The sequence below is a fragment of the Bos indicus x Bos taurus genome, chromosome 11, assembly GCF_003369695.1.
Source record: "Bos indicus x Bos taurus breed Angus x Brahman F1 hybrid chromosome 11, Bos_hybrid_MaternalHap_v2.0, whole genome shotgun sequence".
Taxonomy (NCBI): Eukaryota; Metazoa; Chordata; class Mammalia; order Artiodactyla; family Bovidae; genus Bos; species Bos indicus x Bos taurus.
The window spans coordinates 43,522,058-43,542,962 of record NC_040086.1 but is presented as its reverse complement, the minus strand read 5'-3'; the positions used below and the strand labels follow the sequence as shown (position 1 = coordinate 43,542,962).

The following is a 20,905-nucleotide window of genomic DNA, read 5'->3' as shown; positions in this document are numbered from 1 at the left end:
TATCTAGGTTGGTCGTAACTTTCCTTCCAAGGAGTAAGTGTCTTTTAATTTCATGGCTGCAGTCACCATTTGTAGTGATTTTGGAGCCCAGAAAAATAAAGTCTGACACTGTTTCCACTGTTTCCCCATCTATTTCCCATGAAGTGGTGGGACCGGATGCCATGATCTTCGTTTAAGAAGAAATAGAAAACTTGAATAGCACTATATTAATAAAAGACACTGAATTCATAGTTAAAAACCTTCCTATAAAGAAAACTCCAGGCCCAAATGACTTCACTGCTAAATTTTATCATACATTTGAGGGCCAAAGAATACAAATACTACACAGATTCTTTCAGAAAAAGGTAGTGAACATTTTCCAACTGATTTTATGAGGTCAGTATTAACCTGATAACAGAATTTAAAGATGACATCATAAAAAAACTACAGGCAAATATCCCTCATGAGCACTAATAAAAAATCTTTAACAAAGTACATACAAGCAAGTGAAATATAGTAATACATAAAGAGAAAAATGTCTATTGATTAAAGCCTAGATGCTGTGAAGTTTCATGTAACCATGCAAATTTTTGTGTCTAACTATAAAACTCCTAGAGGAGAACATAGGCAAAACACTCTCCGACATAAATCACAGCAGGATCCTCTATGTCCCACCTCCCAGAATATTGGAAATAAAAGCAAAAATAAACAAATGGGACCTAATTAAACTTAAAAGCTTCTGCACAACAAAGGAAACTATAAGCAAGGTGAAAAGACAGCCTTCGGAGAAAATAATAGCAAATGAAGCAACTGACAAACAACTAATCTCAAAAATATACAAGCAACTCCTACAGCTCAACTCCAGAAAAATAAACGACCCAATCAAAAAGTGGGCCAAAGTATTAAACAGACATTTCTCCAAAGAAGACATACAGATGGCTAACAAACACATGAAAAGACGCTCAACATCACTCATTATCAGAGAAATGCAAATCAAAACCACAATGAGGTACCATTTCACGCCAGTCAGAATGGCTAGGATCCAAAAGTCTACAAGCAATAAATGCTGGAGAGGGTGTGGAGAAAAGGGAACCCTCTTACACTGTTGGTGGGAATGCAACTAGTACAGCCACTATGGAGAACAGTATGGAGATTCCTTAAAAAACTGGAAATAGAACTGCTATACGATCCAGCAATCCCACTGCTGGGCATACACACCAAGGAAACCAGAACTGAAAGAGACACGTGTACCCCAGTGTTCATCGCAGCACTGTTTATAATAGCCAGGACATGGAAGCAACCTAGATGTCCATCAGCAGATGAATGGATAAGAAAGCTGTGGTACATATACACAATGGAGTATTACTCAGCCATTAAGAAGAATACATTTGAATCAGTTCTAATGAGGTGGATGAAACTGGAGCCTATTATACAGAGTGAAGTAAGCCAGAAAGAAAAACACCAATACAGTATGCTAACACATATATATGGAATTTAGAAAGATGGTAATGATAACCCTGTATGCGAGACAGCAAAAGAGACACAGATGTATAGAACAGTCTTTTGGACTCTGTGGGAGAGAGAGAGGGTGGGATGATTTGGGGAAATGGCATTGAAACATGTATAATATCATATATGAAACGAATCGGCAGTCCAAGTTCAATGCATGATACTGGTTGGGGCTGGTGCACTGGGATGACCCAGAGGGATGGTACGGGGAGGGAGGTGGGAGGGGTTTTGGGATGGGGAACACGTGTACACCCAAGGTGGATTCATGGTGATGTATGGCAAAACCAATACAATATTGTAAAGTAATTAACCTCCAATTAAAATAAATGAATTTATTTTTAAAAAAAGAAATGCAAATTATTTCTAATAGGAAAGATAACCCCAAAGACTATGGATTTGCTACCCTGTAGAACATTAATCAGTTTTGTATCTAATTTGCAATCTTTTTTTTAACATTCTTTTTTCAAATGCCTATAAATACCTGAGTCGTCAAATGCCTAACCCTAACCCTAACTTTTGGGAGAAGGCAATGGCACCCCACTCTAGTACTGTTGCCTGGAAAATCCCATGGATGGAGGAGCCTGGTAGGCTGCAGTCCATGGGGTCGCTAAGAGTCAGACACAACTGAGTGCACTTTCATTTTCCACTTTCATGCATTGGAGAAGGAAATGGCAACCCATTCCAGTGTTCTTGCCTGGAGAATCCCAGGGACGAAGGAGCCTGGTGGGTTGCCGTTAATGGGGTCATACAGAGTCGGACACGACTGAAGCAACTTGGCAGCAACCCTAACTTTTCTCTGCTAGTTCTCTGATTTTAACTCTAATGATTTAAAAAATTTTGATACAAGTTCATTTTACAGTTGTATAAAATAATGTTTTTTTAATTGTTAAAAAAAATCATACTTTGATGACTATTATCTAATGTTTCATTTGATTGGCATTTCAAATCATCTCAGGTATACTGATGTAGTCACACATTTTGAGAAACCCATTAAGTTATACCTGAAACGAAAACTCAGAGGATTATTTCTTAGTATACCACACATTTTAAAAATAACTTTATGAGTGTTCTGTGTTAGTGTCAGGGTTAGAGAATCTTGATGAAGCCTCTATTATTTTTTCCACATTGTAACCTAGCATGTAGACTTATAAAGCCCCTTCCTCATCCCTTGCGTTAAATCCTTCAGGATATAGCCTCCTTATAAAAGTGAGATGAGTTTCAACTTAGAAATCCATACTCTGTTTCTTGGATACTTCTTCTTCATCTCCAACTTCATCTTCAGTGACCTCAGACCCAGTGGTATATTCTTCTTCTTCAGAAAATAATGACTGTTGTTTCTAAAATAAAAAGCAAAACATACCTTATTAAAATTTTATTTTATCACATCACCAATGAATTCTTCCAAACACATTTATCTACTTATTCTGGATGAATGCGCCAAACAAAAACTGATAAAATGACCACTGCCTAGCACATTTGGGAAATGGATCCAAGAATTTCTACATTTAAGACAGGATAACATTATAAGAAATATTTAGAAAATTTACTATTTTCATGGATTCTAGCAGAGTGATGGGCACATTATAGGTACTTAGTATTTGCTGAACTGCAACCCTATTTCTCAACTGAAAATATTTTCCTTGATTATTAAAATTAAGTTAAAATACAATAATTGTCAATATTAATGTAGTCTCATAAACAAGCAATGGGGAGAGAAATGGCAACCCACTCCAGTGTTCTTGCCTGGGAAATCCCATGGACAGAGGAGCCTGGTGGGCTACAGTCCCTGAGGTTGAAAAAGAGTCAGACATGACTTAGCAACTAAACAACAAATAAGTACATGTGCACACTCTCTGGGTGAATGTGGTCTTGGATTAAACATATCCACATCAGTTTCGTGCATCCAGCCACCCTCCTGTTATCACTGATACCAATTTCTATTCCATTCTTATGAATACTGGTGGCAGATGGCATAGTAATGGCAAACAGGCAAGAAAAAACAGTAAGTCAATCAACCATCCAAATAAATGGAACTTAATTGATTTGTTGTTTTGTTCAATATTCTAAATGTGACTTGCAAGTGACTTTTCAAAAAACTCCTTTAAGAAAACTTATGGGTTATGCAGCCAGATAATGGAGTATATGTCTGTTTTACAAGTCCATGGAATTATTCAGGCCAGAATACTGGAGTGGATAGCCTTTCCCTTCTCCAGGGGATCTTCCCAACCCAGGGATCAAACCCAGATCTCCCGCCCTGCAAGCGGATTCTTTACCAGCTAAGCCACAAGGGAAGCCCAAAAATACTGGAGTGGGTAGCCTATCCGTTCTCCCCAACCCAGGAATCAAACTGGGGTCTCCTGCATTGCAGGTGTATTCTTTACCAACTGAGCGATGCGGGAAGCCAACGATATTTTTAGTAAATGTGAAATTATAGATGCTGAAAAGGATGCTATACATTTAACTAACACCTATAAAATAAGGGTTTTCTACAAAGCTCAGTTGGTAAAGAATCTGCCTGCAATGCAGGAGACCTGGATTTGATCCCTGGGTTGGGAAGATCCTCTGGAGAAGGGAAAGGCTATCCTCTCCAGTATTCTGGCCTAGAGAATTCCATGGACTGTATAGTCCATGGAGTCACAAAGAGTCAGACATGACTGAGTGACTTTTACTTCACTCGCTTCACTATAAAATAAGATACTTATAAGATTCTATTAAACTAAACTTTGATGTAGGGAAAAAGATTTATGAAAGTGAAATATAGTTGCTCACTTACCAGCTGCAGAGTCCAGTTTTTCAGTGATAAGAACTATAAAAAAAGCCAAATAAGAGATTAATACTTAAGATTGCAGCTCCTTATTTTCATGTGGATATCATAGAAGAGTTAGAGAAAGTTACAAGTATGGCTCCCTTCTAGGGTGAAATATCTCATCTAAAAATGATATAGTACAATTTTTTATATTCCCTGTATAGAGAAAGATGTGTATGTCTACAAAAAAAGAAAAAAAAATCAACATTTCCTAATTTCTAAAGAACAAATAAATCACATACAGAGATAACATAATGTTATTTTGTTAATTATTTCACTTTTTAATGTTTACATTTTATATTAAATTAAGGAGCCATATATATATGGATATTCAAGAAATTTAATTTGCTATTTTATATACAATTTATAAATAAATGTCAATAATTAAACACTAATAGTGATCTGAAGCTTATAGAACATTTTACATGGAATATTTTACTTTCTTAGGTAAATGCTACTTCAACTAACACAAAGACAGGACATTCTCAGGAAAGAGAGACTCCCTGGCTGTTAGTCACAGGAATCAAACGCATCAAAGCTTTCCAATCACCTTAAAAACATCTCAGTTTTGAAACCTTGGAAAAACTAAATGCATTACTGAATACAATTTTAAAAAAGAGAATTTTACACCAACAAAGTTTATAGGACTAAGAGGGGATAAAATACCCCATTCATATGATCTTTATTCTGCAAATTACTATTTGCCCATAATAAACCCTGAAGACTATATTTTCCCCCCAAATTTGATTATTAATTCTTTGAGGGCAAGGAAAATATCAGCCTTATAGTCCTGTTAATTCAGCATAACACTTTGTTATGATAGTCAGTAAATGTCTATTAATGAAAATTGCAGTATTAATTTAAACCGATCATATTTCTGTCAAAGATTAAATATCATCAGTTGTTTTTATAAATAAAGAATAAATGAAACAAGCTACTTACAGCATTAAGCTCCCCACTCTTGGGGCCCCATGGTGTATTTGGCTCCAGTAAAACATCACAGTCTAGACCCTTTTCATCGCAGGGACCACCAGAATCACTTTAAAGAAAAAGACATTTTAGAAAGAAGTGTCTAATTTCTTAAGCTCTTTCTTTTTTTTGCCTGCATCGTACCCAGTAATGAAAACGCAGAGTCCTAACCATAGGACAACCAGGGAATGCCCCAATTTCTTAAGAATTTAAATGCAAACAATACTGCTTTAACTGCAAATGTTCTATAAACTGTTCTTCAGAAATATAGTTTTTAAGTATAAGGTGTGCCATTCAACATTTACATTTCTTAATGCATCTCGTGATTCCCCCAGCAGAAGTCACCCCATATGGGGGGAGCACCACTTACACTCAAGCATCATACCTGCCAGGTGGTAAAACAGGCTACAATAGTGGATACTACTTTGAGAACAGCTTTTGTTAGAGGGTCCTCCTACCCCCAACCTGATAGTCCACTGCAACTGCAGAATGATGGAAGTGACTGCATTAATTACTAAATCTAAGAAGTTCAAATCCATGCAAAGATAACTTGTTGCAACCATCAATTTTTTTCTAGTTCAATCAGTCAAGCTAAGATGGTCTCAAGTAACTTAGGAACACTTTTTAAAACCCTCAAAAACTGGATTGTGGGCTTCATCTTTTCAGTCACCAGGAACTCCTATTATTAGTTTCTCTTCCCCTTGGACTTCCAATATTTTTCCCCCCTATCAAATAAATACATGCTTGCTCTTATTGTAAGCTAACACAATTTCAATTAGGCTTTCTGAAATAACACAAACTACTTAAGGACTACCCATTACTGATTTGGGGAAGCACTAGGGGTAGAAGATTCTAGGATGGGAACCACTGAATGAATAAAGCTACAGTACAGGGTTTCCCTCACCTCACCTAATTGTATCTCTAGCAAAAGGCACAAGGATGACATCTTTGTGTTTGTGCAGATCATCCAGTATTTTGGCAGTTGGACAGGACAGCAAATCTTCACCTTCACCTTGATCACGAAGAGTAACCATATGGTCCTTTACTTTACAACCCTGTTGTGTAAAAGACTAAATCTGAGAGGCTGGTTCATTATAGAAACATTCCTTTAAAGATGATGGTTTCTGTTCTTTTTTGCTCTGTCACACCATCCCATGAACGAGTTTACAACTTTTTCTTAAGAAAAAATATTACTTATACAGAAAAAAGCATGAAACATAAATGCATACCTTAACTAATATCCATTTAACACAATCCACACTAAAAAACAGAATACTGCCAATACTCCAGGATTCCCACAGGGCCACTCCCAACCAAAATCACCTCCTATTTCTCAAAGGATAACCTCTATCTCAAGTTTTTTGGTACTTCCTTCCTTACTTTTATCCTTTTACCACTTAAGGATACATCTCTAAACACTACAGTTTAGTTTTGTCTCATTTGTTTTAATGCTATGTTTTTGTGATTCAACCATGTTACTGCATGTAACTATTAATATATGCACAGTATTTCTCTATATGAATAATTATCATTTGCTTATCTATTCCATAGTTGGTGGGTGGCTTGTTTCCAGTTTGGAACTATCCTTAGTAGTAGTATTATGAACATTCTTCAACATGCTTCCTGATACACAAGTGCTCATGTGCACCAAATTAAATGACTAACAGCAGTTATGAAAGTGCTCATTACTCTATGTTCTTGGTAACACTTGGTAATTGTAGTCATTCTGGTGAGCATGTAGTGGTATTTGACTGTGGTTTTAATCTGCATTTCCCCAATTAAAAATGAGGTTGAGATCCTTTCAATGTTTAGTGGACAATGAAGAACTTCCTTGTGTGAAGTTCTTATTGTCTTTTCCTATTAATTTGTACAAGTTTTAAAAAATCTTAATATGAGCCTTTTACAGCTACATGTTGCTAATATCTGGTCCCACCTGTGAACTTGTCTCCTCAGTTTATTATTTAATGTAGCTAATGTACTTGAATTTAAAATTTCTTCCTTTGTGGTATTATCTTTTAATAGCTTTATCAGCTTTGCCTCATATATAGGCTTTTAAAAAATATTTATTTATTTACTTAAGGCTGCATTGGGTCTTCATGGCTGCGAGTGGGCTTTCTCTAGCCGCAGCAAGCAGGAACTACTCTCTAGCTGCGGTGCGTGGGCTTCTCATTAAGGTGGCTTCCCTAGTTGCAGAACATGGACTCTAGGGCACAGGTTCAGTAGTTGTGGCACATGGGCTTAGCTGCCCGGTGGCATGTGACATGTTCCCAGACCAGGGATCAACCAGGGATTGAACCTGTGTCACTGGCTTTGGCAGGTGGATTCTCAACCACTGGACTACCAGGTAAGTTCCACATACAGACTTTTGGGGGACTAGTTTGGACCATTTTTTCCCCATTTTGATGTCCCAATGTTCCAGTACCTCTTCCTGGGAAGTCTATCCTGTGCCCACTGCTCTGTAATGTCACCTCTGTCACAGTCAAGTGTCCAGGTAGCTTCGAGTACAGAATTCCCCAGTATCTCTGGGGAAACGGTTCTAGGAGTCCCATATATACAAAAATCCATGGATTTAACCAATTGCATATTATATATATAGTACAGTACATATTTATTTTTAAAAATCCAGGTTTAAGTGGACCCACATAGTTCAAATCAGTGTTTTCCAAAGTTCAAGTGTATTTCATTCTCTTGTATTGGTCCATCTGTTTAATCTTCATCAATGTCACCCTGTCATAATCACCAAGACTTACAATAAATTTTGATATTGGGTCGGCCAAAAAGTTCTTTCCGATCCCTAAGGTGTTATGGAAAAACCTGCTAAGTCATTTTGGCCAACCCAGTACTTCTACCATTGTGTTCTTTGAGAGTCTCTTACCTGTTCTTGGCCTTTCGTATTTCCATAAATATTTTAGAATCAGCTTAGCAACATTCCTGATTAAAAAAACCTGTTAGGATGTTTATTGAGATCACATGGATCATAGGTCAGATTGGGGAACATTAATTTATTTAGGCCGTGCTGGGTTTTCATAGCAGTGTGTGGAAACACCCCATATGAGGGTTTCTCCAGTTGTGGAGCACAGGCTTTTGAGTGTGAGAGTTCTCTAGCTGAGACACACAGGCTCAGATGACCTGTGGCATAATGGATCTTAGTTCCTTGACCAGGGATCAAACCTCTGTCACTTGCATTGAAGGGTGGATTCTTAATCACCAGATGTCCAGCAAAGTTCCACATCAGTGGATTTTGAGATAGCAGAATAGGAAAAGTTCCTTGATTTTGATTCCCATTGCAACTAGCCTTTAAGAAAGACTATCCACAAATTCAATGTAGAAACAGATCTGGGAATCTAGCTGTTTTCTCTTAATTCAGACATTGAAGAGAGTTATAAAAAATGTCAGTGTTATTTTCACTTATTTTTTTGCTTTGGAAAATATAGTTATTTTTCATAAAAATATGCTAACATGTAATGAGCTTATTATTCTTTTTCAATGAATTAAAATTAACCTTTTCTGTTTTAATTTCCAATGGTAAATAGAGATAGATATAACCCACAGAAACAAAGCTCTCTAGGAATCTCAGCTTTTAAGATTTTTTTAGAGATCTTGAGTGCAAAAGTTTGAGAACCAATGTTCTAAATGATAGGAAGAATAATTACTAAGTAATCTTTCTGGGGCACTGACGTGTATAGGAAATCACATCGGTGGTTTAATAAAGCCTTTCTGTACATTAGAATTGCAATAAATAGTAAATAAATCTTTAATGATAGTATAAAAGTCTTCTGAGGAAGTTCATAATTTAATACATTTTTGTGATCAAATAAATAGAAAAAGTTTCTGATGGTTCTTAAAATTACAGAATTGCTAAGTCAAAATTTTCAACCAGTAAGAGCCCAATATGCCAGACTATAGAGATATACGTGTGAAATAAAAATCAAAATATGTAGAAAGGAATGGAGAAGGTGATGGCACCCTACTCCAGTACTCTTGCCTGGAAAATCCCATGGACGGAGGAGCCTGGTAGGCTGCAGTCCATAGGGTCTCAAAGAGTAGGACATGACTGAGCGACTTCACTTTCACTTTCCACTTTCATGCACTGGAGAAGGAAATGGCAACCCACTCCAGTGTTCTTGCCTGGAGAATCCCAGGGATGGGGGAGCCTGGTGGGCTGCCGTCTATGGGGTTGCACAGAGTCGGACACGACTGAAGTGACTTAGCTGCAACAGCAGCAGAAAGGAAAAAAACACTGTTTGATCCAGCATGTTTATGAATATAGTAAAGGTTAAAAAAAAAAAAAAGCAAAACTAGTCAATCTGTAATCTTGGACCTTAAATCAGTGGCTATAAATATAACCTTCATAAAAGCAATCTTTATTCTAATCAAGAAAACTACCAAAATGTTTAATTAAATTGCTAATAATCCAGGCCTTGGATCTTCACTGGAGTGAATCATATTATAGCTTCCTGAGGAAATTATTCACCAGCTCCTTCCTCCCTTTGCCATTTCTCTTTGAGAACCTTTAATCTTAAGGAAAGATTGCGAGTACTTATTTCAATAATTGTGTACATAGTCCTTTATTTAGGGGGATTGTCTTAGAAAATGGTAAAAACCACAGTTTTCTTTTCCTTAAACATAACTCATAGGAGATGACTGTTCAGTTCAGTTACTCAGTCGCATCCAACTCTTTGTGACTCCATGGACTGTAGTGTGCCAGGCATTCCTGTCCATCACCGACTCCCGGAGCTTGCTCAACTCATGTACATCGAGTTGGTGATGCCATCCAACCATCTTATCCTCTGTCATCCCCTTCTCCTGCCTTCAATCTTTCCCAGCATCAGGGTCTTTTCCAATGAGTCAGTTCTTCGCATCAAGTGGCCAAAGTACTGGAGGTTGAGCTTCAGCATCAGTCCTTTCAGTGAACATTCAGTCAGGACTGATTTCCTTCAGAATTGACTGGCTGGATCTCCTTGTAGTCCAAGGGAGTCTTCTTCAACACAATTCAAAAGCATCAATTCTTTGGCACTCAGCTTTCTTTATAGTCCAAATCTCACATCCATACATGTACTGGAAAAACTATAGCCTTGACTAGACAGACCTTTGTTGGCAAAGTAATGTCTTTGCTTTTTAATATGCTGTGTAGGTTGGTCATAGCTTTCCTTCCAAGGAGCACGTGTCTTTTAATTTCATGGCTGCAGTCACCATCAGCAGTGATTTTGGAGCCCCCCAAAATAAAGTCTGTCACTGTTTCCACTGTTTATCCATCTATTTGCCATGAAGTAATGGGACTGGATGTCATGATCTTCGTTTTCTGAATGTTGAGTTTTAGCCAGCTTTTTCACTCTCCTCTTTCACTTTCATCAACAGGCTTTTTAGTTCTTCTTCACTTTCTGCCATAAGGGTGGTGTCATCTGCATATCTGAGGTTATTGATAATTCTCCCGGCAATCTTGATTCCAGCTTGTGCTTCTTCCAGTCCAGCGTTTCTCATGATGTACTCTGCATATAAATTAAATAAGCAGGGTGACCATATACAGCCTTGACATACTCCTTTCCCAATCTGGCACTAGTCTGTTGTTCCAAGTCCGCTTCTAACTGTTGCTTCCTGACCTGCATACAGATTTCTCAGGAGGCAGGTCAGATGGTCTGGTATTCCCAACTCTTTAAGAATTTTCCAGAGTTTATTGTGATCCACACAGTCAAAGGCTTTAGCATAATCAATAAAGTAGATGTTTTTCTGGAACTCTCTTGCTTTTTTGATGATCCAACAGATGTTGGCAATTTGATCTCTGGTTCCTCTGCCTTTTCTAAATCCAGCTTGAACATCTGGGAGTTCACGGTTCATGTACTGTTGAAGCCTGGCTTGGAAAATTTTTAGCAGTACTTTGCTAGTGTGTGAGATGAGTGCAATTGTGTGGTAGTTTGAACGTTCTTTGGCATTGCCTTTCTTTGGGTTTGGCATGAAAACGGACCTTTTCCAGTCCTGTGGCCACTGCTGAGTTTCCCAAATTTGTTGGCATATTGAGTGCAGCCCTTTCATAGCACCATCCTTTAGGATTTGAAATAGCTCAGCTGGAATTCCATTACCTCCACTAGCTTTGTTCATAGTGAAGCTTCCTAAGGCCCACTTGACTTCGCATTCCAGGACGTCTGGCTCTAGATGAGTGATCACACCACCACCATGGTTAAAGGGTCATGAAGATGTGTTTTTAATAGTTCTTCTGGGTATTCTTGTCACCTCTTCTTAATATCTTCTGCTTTTCTTAGTTTCCCACAGTCAGTCTCTCCCATCAGAAAGCTTCCACAAGCCTCTTGTCTTTATCTGTCAGATGGCAGACAGAATGAAAACCACAATCACAGAAAACTAATCAAACTGCATGGACCACAGCCTTGTTTAACTCAATGAAACTATGAGCTGTGCCGTGTAGGGCCACCCAAGATGGACGGGTCATGGTGGAGAGTTCTGACAAAACATGGTCCACTGGAAAAGGGAATGGCAAACCACTTCAGTATTCTTGCCTCGAGAACCCCACGAACAGTATGAAAAGGCAAAAAGCTATGACACTGAAAGATGTACTCCCCAGGTTGGCCAGTGCCCAGTATGCTACTGGAAAAAAGTGGAAAAATAACTCCAGGAAGAATTAAGAGATGGAGCCAAAGTGAAAACAACACCCAGGTGTGTATGTGACTGGTGATGGAAGTAAAGTCCAAAGAACAATATTACATGGGGAGATGACTGAGGTTTATGAAAATGATAGCGTAAGCCAGTATCACCCTCCCCCAGGCCCATTTTATGCTCACCTACACCTGTTGGTTTCAATGATCACTCATTTACAAGAAGACTTACAAATCATTATCTCTAGCCTAACCCCTACACAGTCTACACAGCAGTTAATATTATACAGAATGATCACCTAGGTACACTGTTAAGTGAAAAAGGCAAATTACAGAATAAGATGAACAGTCTGATTCTATTTCCAATGTGAAAAACATTTAGTTTGTGTCTAAAATGTATAAAACAAAGTCTTAAGGGAAGTTGTGAACAGTGGTTATCTTTAAGAAGAGAAGTAGAATGAGGGAGTGGTATGAAATGAGATTTCTACTTTTTACTACACTTCCCTGTGTAGTTAAATCTTTTCTACATGAATGTATATTTACATTTTAAAAACAATAAAAGAGGAAAATATTTAAATACAAAATGTTAATAAGTACTGTAATTACCAAACAGCAACCTTCAAAATCTACCTTTGTAAGCTGAGTGGGGTCAAATCGAAGAACCTTTTGGTTACAGCAGGGATAAATTCCAGTGCCAACAGTACTCAGCGAACTTCCTGCAGTAGGATAAATCACTGTCTCTGAGTGGTACTGACAGTGTGAAAACTCTATGCACAGAAACGTCTGAAAAAAAGAAATACACAAAAGCAAGTACTATTCCCACAGTGAAATTATACATCTCAAAAATACTCAAGACCACATACTGTATGTTCCATCACATAAAATATACAGAAAAGGCACATCTCTAGAGCTAGAACGCAGATGTGTGGATGCCTGGGGTTAAAAGTAAGACTAGGTTGGGGAGTGGATGCAAATGGATGCAAGGGATCTTTTGGGGGTGATGGAAATGTACTAAAGTTGGATGGTGGTGATGGCTGCACAATTCCAAATTTATTTAAGATCAGTAAATTGTACACTTAAAATGAATGAATTTTATGGCATGTAATAATACCTCAACAAAGCTATTAAAAAGCAAAATCAAAAACGTTATTTGAATTTCAGAGGAGTTAAATTGATCTTGATGTATATCTAATTTTATAATTAGCCAATCACAAAAGAGGTTTTCCAATGGAAAAAATTAAATAAAATTTTGCCTCCCTTATTCTTGGACATATTTTTTAAGGTAAATGCTTAATATCACTCTATCTATGATAAACATGGAGTAACTGAATCACTCGTGAAAAACTTACTGATGTTTAATTATAAGACTAATACATTTGTAAGTTGGTAAAATAAAGAAAATAAAATGAACAATTTTAAGCACTGATCTTGAACACAAAAGATAGTCTGTAATTCAGAATTCTTAGCAGTTAGTTCCAATTATGATTTTCAAATAATAGCTTTCAATTAAAATTTTTTGAGTCTGGTAAAAGCTGTAAGGTGCATACTCATACAAAGTATTTGCATACAAACTTTTATGAGTTTATAAACTCTCTGTAATAAATATTAAATATTATAAATCAATATTCAATTTGCTTTGAAGGGGAAAAAAATCCTTCAAATTTTCTGCAGTCTGACATGCTAAACATATCAGGTTTTAGGAGCCTGATATCTTTGATTATAAGTGACACTCCATTGTGGAGAGGACAACTATATACCTATTAAGTAGGAAAAAAAAAAAACCACCCAAACCAACCTGACAATATCAAGTGTTAGAAAAGATATGGGGCAATTGGAACTCCTATACATAGCTGCTGCTGCTGCTAAGTTGCTTCAGTCATGTCCGACTCTGTGTGACCCCATAGACGGCAGCCCACCAGCCTACCCCATCCCTGGGATTCTCCAGGCAAGAACACTGGAGTGGGTTGCCATTTCCTTCTCCAATGCATGAAAGTGAAAGGTGAAAGTGAAGTCACTCAGTCCTGTCTGACTCTTAGCGACCCCATGGACTGCAGCCCACCAGGCCCCTCTGTCCATGGGATTTTCCAGGCAAGAGTACTGGAGTGGGGTGCTATTGCCTTCTCCGCCTATACATAGCTGGAAAGGATAAAAAGTGGTTCAGGGACTTTGGGAAACTGTTAGGCATGGTATAAATGTTAAGTTTACATTTACCATACAACCCAACAATCCTATTTCTAGGTAAATACTCAAGAGAAACATATTCACATGAAAGCCTGTATGGGAATGTTTATAGATGCTTTCTTCATAATGGCCCCAAACTAGAACCACCTGCAGTCCTCCACTGGTAAGTGGATAAACATACTGTAGTATATTCCTCTGATGAGCTACTACCTAAGGCTAAAAAGGAACAAATGGGCAGATACAACAATGTGAATAAATTTCAAATACATTATGCTACATAAAATAGACTCAAAAAGCTAAATACTGTATGATTCTATTTATATGACATTCTGGAAAAGTCAAAATTACAGAGACAGTAAACAGATCAGAGGCTGAGATGGGACAAGAACTGACTAAAACCAGCCACAAGGGAATTTTTAAGGATGACAGAAGTAGTCTATGCTTTGATTGTGGTGGTAGCTATACAACTGTATGAGTTTGTCAAACCTCACAAAAAGGATACATTTTACTGTATGTAAATTATACTTCAATAAATCAAGCTTTTAAAAACTGGGAGGACATACAGAGTCACTGGGAAGAAACAGTTTGAAAAAAATGTCACTCTGATGGTTGTAATAAGCTGCTCTCTGTGCTGCCTTACTCTATTGAAAATGAGTACCCAAGTGAGGGGGCGGGGAGACCTACAGGATTCATAAAATATTTTATGCAGAACACTCTGAATTTATACATAAGACTAATTAGGAATGATTGTGACCAATAAAGATCTAATTATTTTATAAAAGGATTTATTATAAATACCTTCAAATTGCAAGTTTTCTTGTGCTTTTAAGCCTTCATTTAGAAGAAGTGGACAAAACATTTTTGGTAACATGATTATTAATAACAATGTTATTAATATTAATATAATATAATATTAATATTAATAGGGCACATCTCAGCAGCATCCTATCTGCAAAGGTGTTTCTGAATTTCTAAAGAAACTTATGGGCTAACAGAGAAACAGTTCGGCTGGAAATAAATGAAAGGCAACAAGAATCCTGTATCTTTTTTCTATTGAAAAAAATGAATTCTATCACTTAAAAACCTGTTGGCTTTATAAAAATTCATCAAGTCATGGATTGTTTCAGCAATGGAAATAAAAAAGAGGAAGATCACAGTAAGAGAAATGAGGTCAGATGCAAGCAATGTTTAATAGCACCATTGTTTCTGCCACTAGTTTCTTAAAAAGATGTCAGATATTGTACAAACACATCCTAACTAATTAAATAGCATATGTCCAAAGAGCCTGCTCTCAGTGGTTACAAAACAGGATATTAAAAAAAAAAACTTCACCTGATAACATCTTGAACACGTTAGCCAGTTGACTGTTCCCCACAAGCGCCAATATACATCTCTCCAAGATTTTAATTCTTCAAAAAGACTATTCAAATACTCATGAACATCCCAAGTCTTATCTCTAGGGAAAAGAGCCTCAGTTGTTATATTATTTCACAAGTAAGCAATAGAAACAATTTGTTTTAAACCAATATTTTTAAATTTGTGGCTTATTTTCAAGAACACTCCCCAAACGATGGCTACGGAAGGGACTACACTGAATGCTAGATAAAATTTCATTTGGGAATTTTATTCTGTTTTTACCTGTGGACAACAGAAAAAAGTGTCACAGACTGAATGCCAAATTATTTTACTACTCAAGATAAAGGGTTATAAATTAAATATAATTTAAGGACTTCCCCAGAGGTCCAGTGGTTAAGAATCTATCTGCCAATGCAGGCAACACGGTTTGATCCATCGTCCAGGAAGATCCCACATGCCACAGAATAACTAAGCCCATGCACCACGATTACTGAGCCCATGGTCTAGACCTGCGAGCTGCAGCTACTAAGCCTGTATGCCATAATAATTGAAGCCTGCCTGTCCAAGAACCCACACGCTGCTACAACTGGGCCCACGTGCTACAATTACTGAAGCCCCTGTGCCTAGAGTCTGTGCTCTGCAACGAGAGAAGCCACTGCCGTGAGAAGCCGACACACCACAGCCAAGAGGACCCCTGCCCTCCACAACTAGAAAAAGCCTGTGCAAAGCAACAAAGACCCAGCACAGAGGTATGGAGTTTCTTTTAAAAATAAATACAGTTTAAGCAGGCTAACAGTTTGGACTTAAGCATATGACACTAAATGGAACATATTTAATTGTACATATCATAAATTATTGGTAATTTTAAACACTCCATTAATGTATTAGTTCTGTACATTATTTTCAAAATTATTTTCTAGTAATGGAGTAATAAAGTAATATACAATCAGGTCTCAATAATATACATTTTTAAGTTCAATGATATAAATTTAAATAAGCAGACAAGACTTAAAACTCCATTTGCAATGGTTACATGTAACAAGTTCCTATGCTTCTCTAAGTCCCTAATGTTTTTGAATTTTTGTTATTTTTGTCTTTAGTTCAAGATACAACAAAACACCATTATGTTATTACAAACTACATCTGTTTTAAGTTATTTAAAGACATTAAAAAAATGTCATTAACAGCTAACCTGCAGGAAAAATACTTTTAATAAAACAACAAAACAGATGTCAAATTTAGTATGTTTTTTCATACAGCAATATTAAGTTATTGCTGTCAAAATGGAAATAATTTTCAAAAGGTGATTCAAGTCTCAAGATAAAGAAGTATAAAATCCCAAGTGCTTATATTCCCTTTATTATATGAAGAGAAAAATGAAACATTTTAATGTTGACTGTGCTATTAATACTAGAGTCAAATGTCATATTTTTCTCTAGATTTGTTTTAATGTTTACAATATGAAATTAACAGTTGTACAGTTTTTCCTTTAATAAAAGTACTGCACATTTTTAATATAGGAAGAAAAGCAAAAAGCAAATGAAAATCATCCATAATACTATCATTCAAAGGTAACACCACAGTTAATATTTAATGAACATGTTTCTGGTTTTTTTTTTTTTTAATAGTTTATTTATTTATTTGGCTGTGCTGGGTCTTCCTTGCTGCATAGGCTTTTTCTCTAGTTGTGGTGAGCAGGGGGGTTACTCTCCAGTTGCAGTGCATGGGCTTCTCACTGTGGTGGGCCCTCTTCTTGCAGAGCACAGACTTTGGGCTTCAGTAGTTGTGGCCCACACGTTTAGTTGTTCCACGGCCGGTGGGATCTTCCCAGACCAGGTATCGAATCTGTGTCTCCTGCATGGCAGGCAGATTCTTTACCACTGAGCCACCAGGGAAGACCCTTGAGTTTTGTTTTATAACCTGGGTTTTTTTCTTATTTAATTTACTATCAATTCTCTATGCAACTATACATTCTTTTGGGCTTCCCTGGTGGCTCAGATGATAAAGAATCTGCCTGTCATACAGGAGACCTGGGTTCGATCCCAGGGTCGGGAAGATCCTCTGGAGAAGGAAATGGCTACCCACTCCAGTATTCTTGCCTGGAGAATTCCATGGACAGAGAAGCCTGGTGGGCTACAGTCCATGGGGTTGCAAAGAGTTGGACATGACTGAGCAACTAACACACACTACATATTCTTTTACATTCTCAAAGACTGAACATTCAGAAGCAATTAAATGTGTTTTATACAAATACAAAATATGTTTTGTGTTTTATACAAATACACATATTTTAGTTCATTTAATCATTTGAGTGTTGTTTTTTATTGATATACAGCAATCAATGTCCTTACTAAGTGCTTTCATAAATCCACATTACCTCTCTGAATAAATCACTAGCAGTAGGATACTGTCAGAGAACACACATATATATTTTAAAGTTTTTGTTTTCCTGAGACATTATTCCTATTTATAACCCTTTCCACCTACTCCCCAACTCAGGATGAGAACTAGTTTTGAACTTAAGGAGAATGAAAAAGAACTATGCATTAATATAATACTGAAGAAGTATGAAGACTAAATATAGAAAATCCAATTTTAAAGACAATTTGCCTCACTCTAAAATTCATCTGAAAATAAATCTGGTTCTCTTGTCAAATTCAATATAACACTTGAAATCTAGCAGTGAAAAATCATTTTAATGGCACTGATCAGAATATCTTTCAAGATAAAATATACTTTTACAACTTTGTTTTGAAAGTACCATCTTTCTAAATCAGAGTTGGATCACATGAAGAAAAAATGTTTCCCATTCCTTTTAGAAGTAGTTTTGCTTTATAAATACACCATTAATTCACATTTAAGAATCTGTATTTTATTTTCACTACACCTTATATGAATGTATATAATATTTCCATGCTGATCCACATTGATTTTTCCAGGAATGCAAGGAATTCTTCTTTCTGTTTCTTTTGTTAAAAGTTTCTTACACAAACAGCATCTATAATAACACAAAGATACAATTAAAAAATACCTTGATTAAAAAATGGCTAGAGGAAATGAACAGACATTTTTCCACAGAGGAATAATAGATGGCCAACACAGACATGAAAAGATGTTCAACACTGAATCCTCAAGGAAATGCAAATGAAGACCAAAATGAGATATCACCTCACACCTGTCAGAATGGACATCATTGAAAAGAACACAAATAACAAATGCTGGTGAGGATATGGAGAAAGGGAACACCTGTACACTGTTAGTGAGAATGTAAATGGATGCAGCCACTGCGGAAAACAGCATGAGGGCTCGCAAAAAAACAAAAATAGAACCACCATATGATCCAGCAATTTCACTCCTGGGTAGACATTAAAAAAAAAAACCTGATTTGAAAAGATACATACACCCCAATGTTAATAGATGCATTATTTACAACAGCCAAGATATGTAACAACCCAAGTGTCCATTAACAGAGGAATGGATAAAGAAGATGTGGTGAGTATACACACACACACACACACACACACACACACACACAATGGAATACTACTTGACCATAAAACCGAAATTTTGTCATCGGCAGCAACATACATGGAGGGCATTACGCTAAATGAAATAAGTCAGACAAAGAAAGACAAGTGCTGTATGTCATTACTTATACATGGAATCTAAAAAATACAACAAACTAGTGAATATAACAAACAAGAAGCGGACTAATAGAGAACAAACTAGTGGTCATAAGTGGGGAAAGTGTAGGGAAGGGCAAAATAGGAGGAGGGGAGTGGGAAATACAAACTACTGGGTATAAGATAAGCTCAAGGATGTATTATGCAATGTGAGAAATATAGCCAGTATTTTGTAATAACTGTAAATGGAAAGTAACCTTTAAAATTGTATAAAAAAAACAACAAAGACAATACAAAAAACACTCAAGAAGAAAATTTCAAATGTACTAAAATTAAAGAATTTAGCTGCAATACATAGCATACTAAAGAAAAATATACCTGTATAATGTTGCTGCATTATTCCGAGAATCTGGATTCAAGTACTCAGGATCAAACAGTCTCTCAATCTTCTTACAAAAAAGTTTACTAGTAACAACAAATGACCAACAAATTAATTTTCTCTATCCACGATACCAAAATTACTTGATAGTGATGAAAATAAATGCTGACCTATTTGCACACGTAGAAAATAAGACTAATAAGTCCTTAGAGAGTCCTTCCGTGGGAATTTATAATACATTTTTTGCTGCTCTAAGTAAGTAAATCTACTAATGAGAATTGCTTGATTAAGAATCAATTTTCACAAGAAAAATGAGACACGTGGATGTCTACCTCTCTTTCAGTTCTTTGTTAAGGAAAATTCCAGATTGAGGATTTGAGAAGTTTAACAATCCTGGGTCTACCAATAATTTCATACATGACCTTTGGCAACTTAAAATCTCTGAAACTTATTTTCTCCATCTAGAAAATGGGGCTACTAATTTCAAATGCATAAGATTTTAAAAGGGTTAAATGAGATAGTGTTTTTAAAGAGTGTCAGACATAGTATTAAACATTCAATAAATGTTAATACTTTACTATTATGCATAATATAATAATCTGGACCTCCCAAGAGATGCTACTGGTAAAGAATTTGCCTGCCAATGCAAGAGATGTAAGAGATGCAGGCTTGATCCCTGGGTTGGGAAGATCCTCTGGAGGAGGGTATCGCAACACACTCCAGTATTCTTGCCTAGAGAATCCTATGGACAGAGGAGCCTGGTGGGCTACAATCAATGGTGTTGCAAAACGTCAGACATGACTAAAGTGACTTAGCACGCATATAACACAATAATGTTAGACATTAACTTAATTTTTCTGTAATCATTCAGAGCAAACATCTGGAAAAAAGTTGTTTAAATCCAATCAACCACATTTCTGTCCTCATCTTACTCTACATGGTAGCAGCATTACACATATTTGAACACTTAATTGCTTCCTCCTTTTTGAAACCCTCTTTCCTTTTGCCTTCCCTTTGACCCTCTGGCTCTTCCTTCTCAGGCTCCTTAACTCTCCTTTGTTGAATCTTCCAAATGTTGGGCAGTCTTTACACTATGCTCTTGTTAATAATTAGGAAATAAACAAAAATAGCATTTATAATAGCACCAAAAAATTCAAATGCCTAGGAATAAATTTCACTTAAAAAAAAGGAAAAATGACTCTATACTAAAAACTATAAAACACTGCTAAAATAAATAGAGAGTTATACCATGTTCATGAACAGACTCAATATTATTAAGATGTCTCTTCCCAAATCTACAGGTTCAATACTAACCCTCAAATTTGCAGGTGTGTGTGTGTGTGTGTATGTATATGAGAGAAAAAGAAAGAGAAAATGGGCAGGCTGATTATAAAATTCATGTGGAAAGGCAAAGGATATAAAATGACCAAGATAGCAATCTTGGAGAATGGCAAAGCTGGAGAATTTTAGATTGGTGGTGGTGGCTGTGGTTTAGTCA

General features: G+C 36.6%; 1 protein-coding gene across 7 annotated transcripts in view; it reads right to left on the bottom strand.

The window, feature by feature from the left end:
- The window catches only part of KIAA1841 (KIAA1841 ortholog), a 62,830-nt gene that overhangs the window by 15,462 nt on the left and 26,463 nt on the right, over positions 1–20,905 (bottom strand). For all 7 annotated transcript variants that reach the window (XR_003513364.1, XM_027555387.1, XM_027555384.1 and 4 more), the window contains 8 exons: positions 19,407–19,493; positions 18,293–18,403; positions 15,382–15,505; positions 12,499–12,651; positions 6,173–6,318; positions 5,237–5,333; positions 4,262–4,294; positions 2,726–2,825 (listed from right to left, as the gene is read on the bottom strand). Coding sequence is in view for 6 of the 7 variants with exons in the window: in XM_027555387.1 (XP_027411188.1) it covers positions 2,726–2,825; positions 4,262–4,294; positions 5,237–5,333; positions 6,173–6,318; positions 12,499–12,651; positions 15,382–15,505; positions 18,293–18,403; positions 19,407–19,493 (851 nt within the window). In the remaining variant the exon portion in view is untranslated. The remainder of the gene's footprint in view (positions 1–2,725; positions 2,826–4,261; positions 4,295–5,236; positions 5,334–6,172; positions 6,319–12,498; positions 12,652–15,381; positions 15,506–18,292; positions 18,404–19,406; positions 19,494–20,905) is intronic.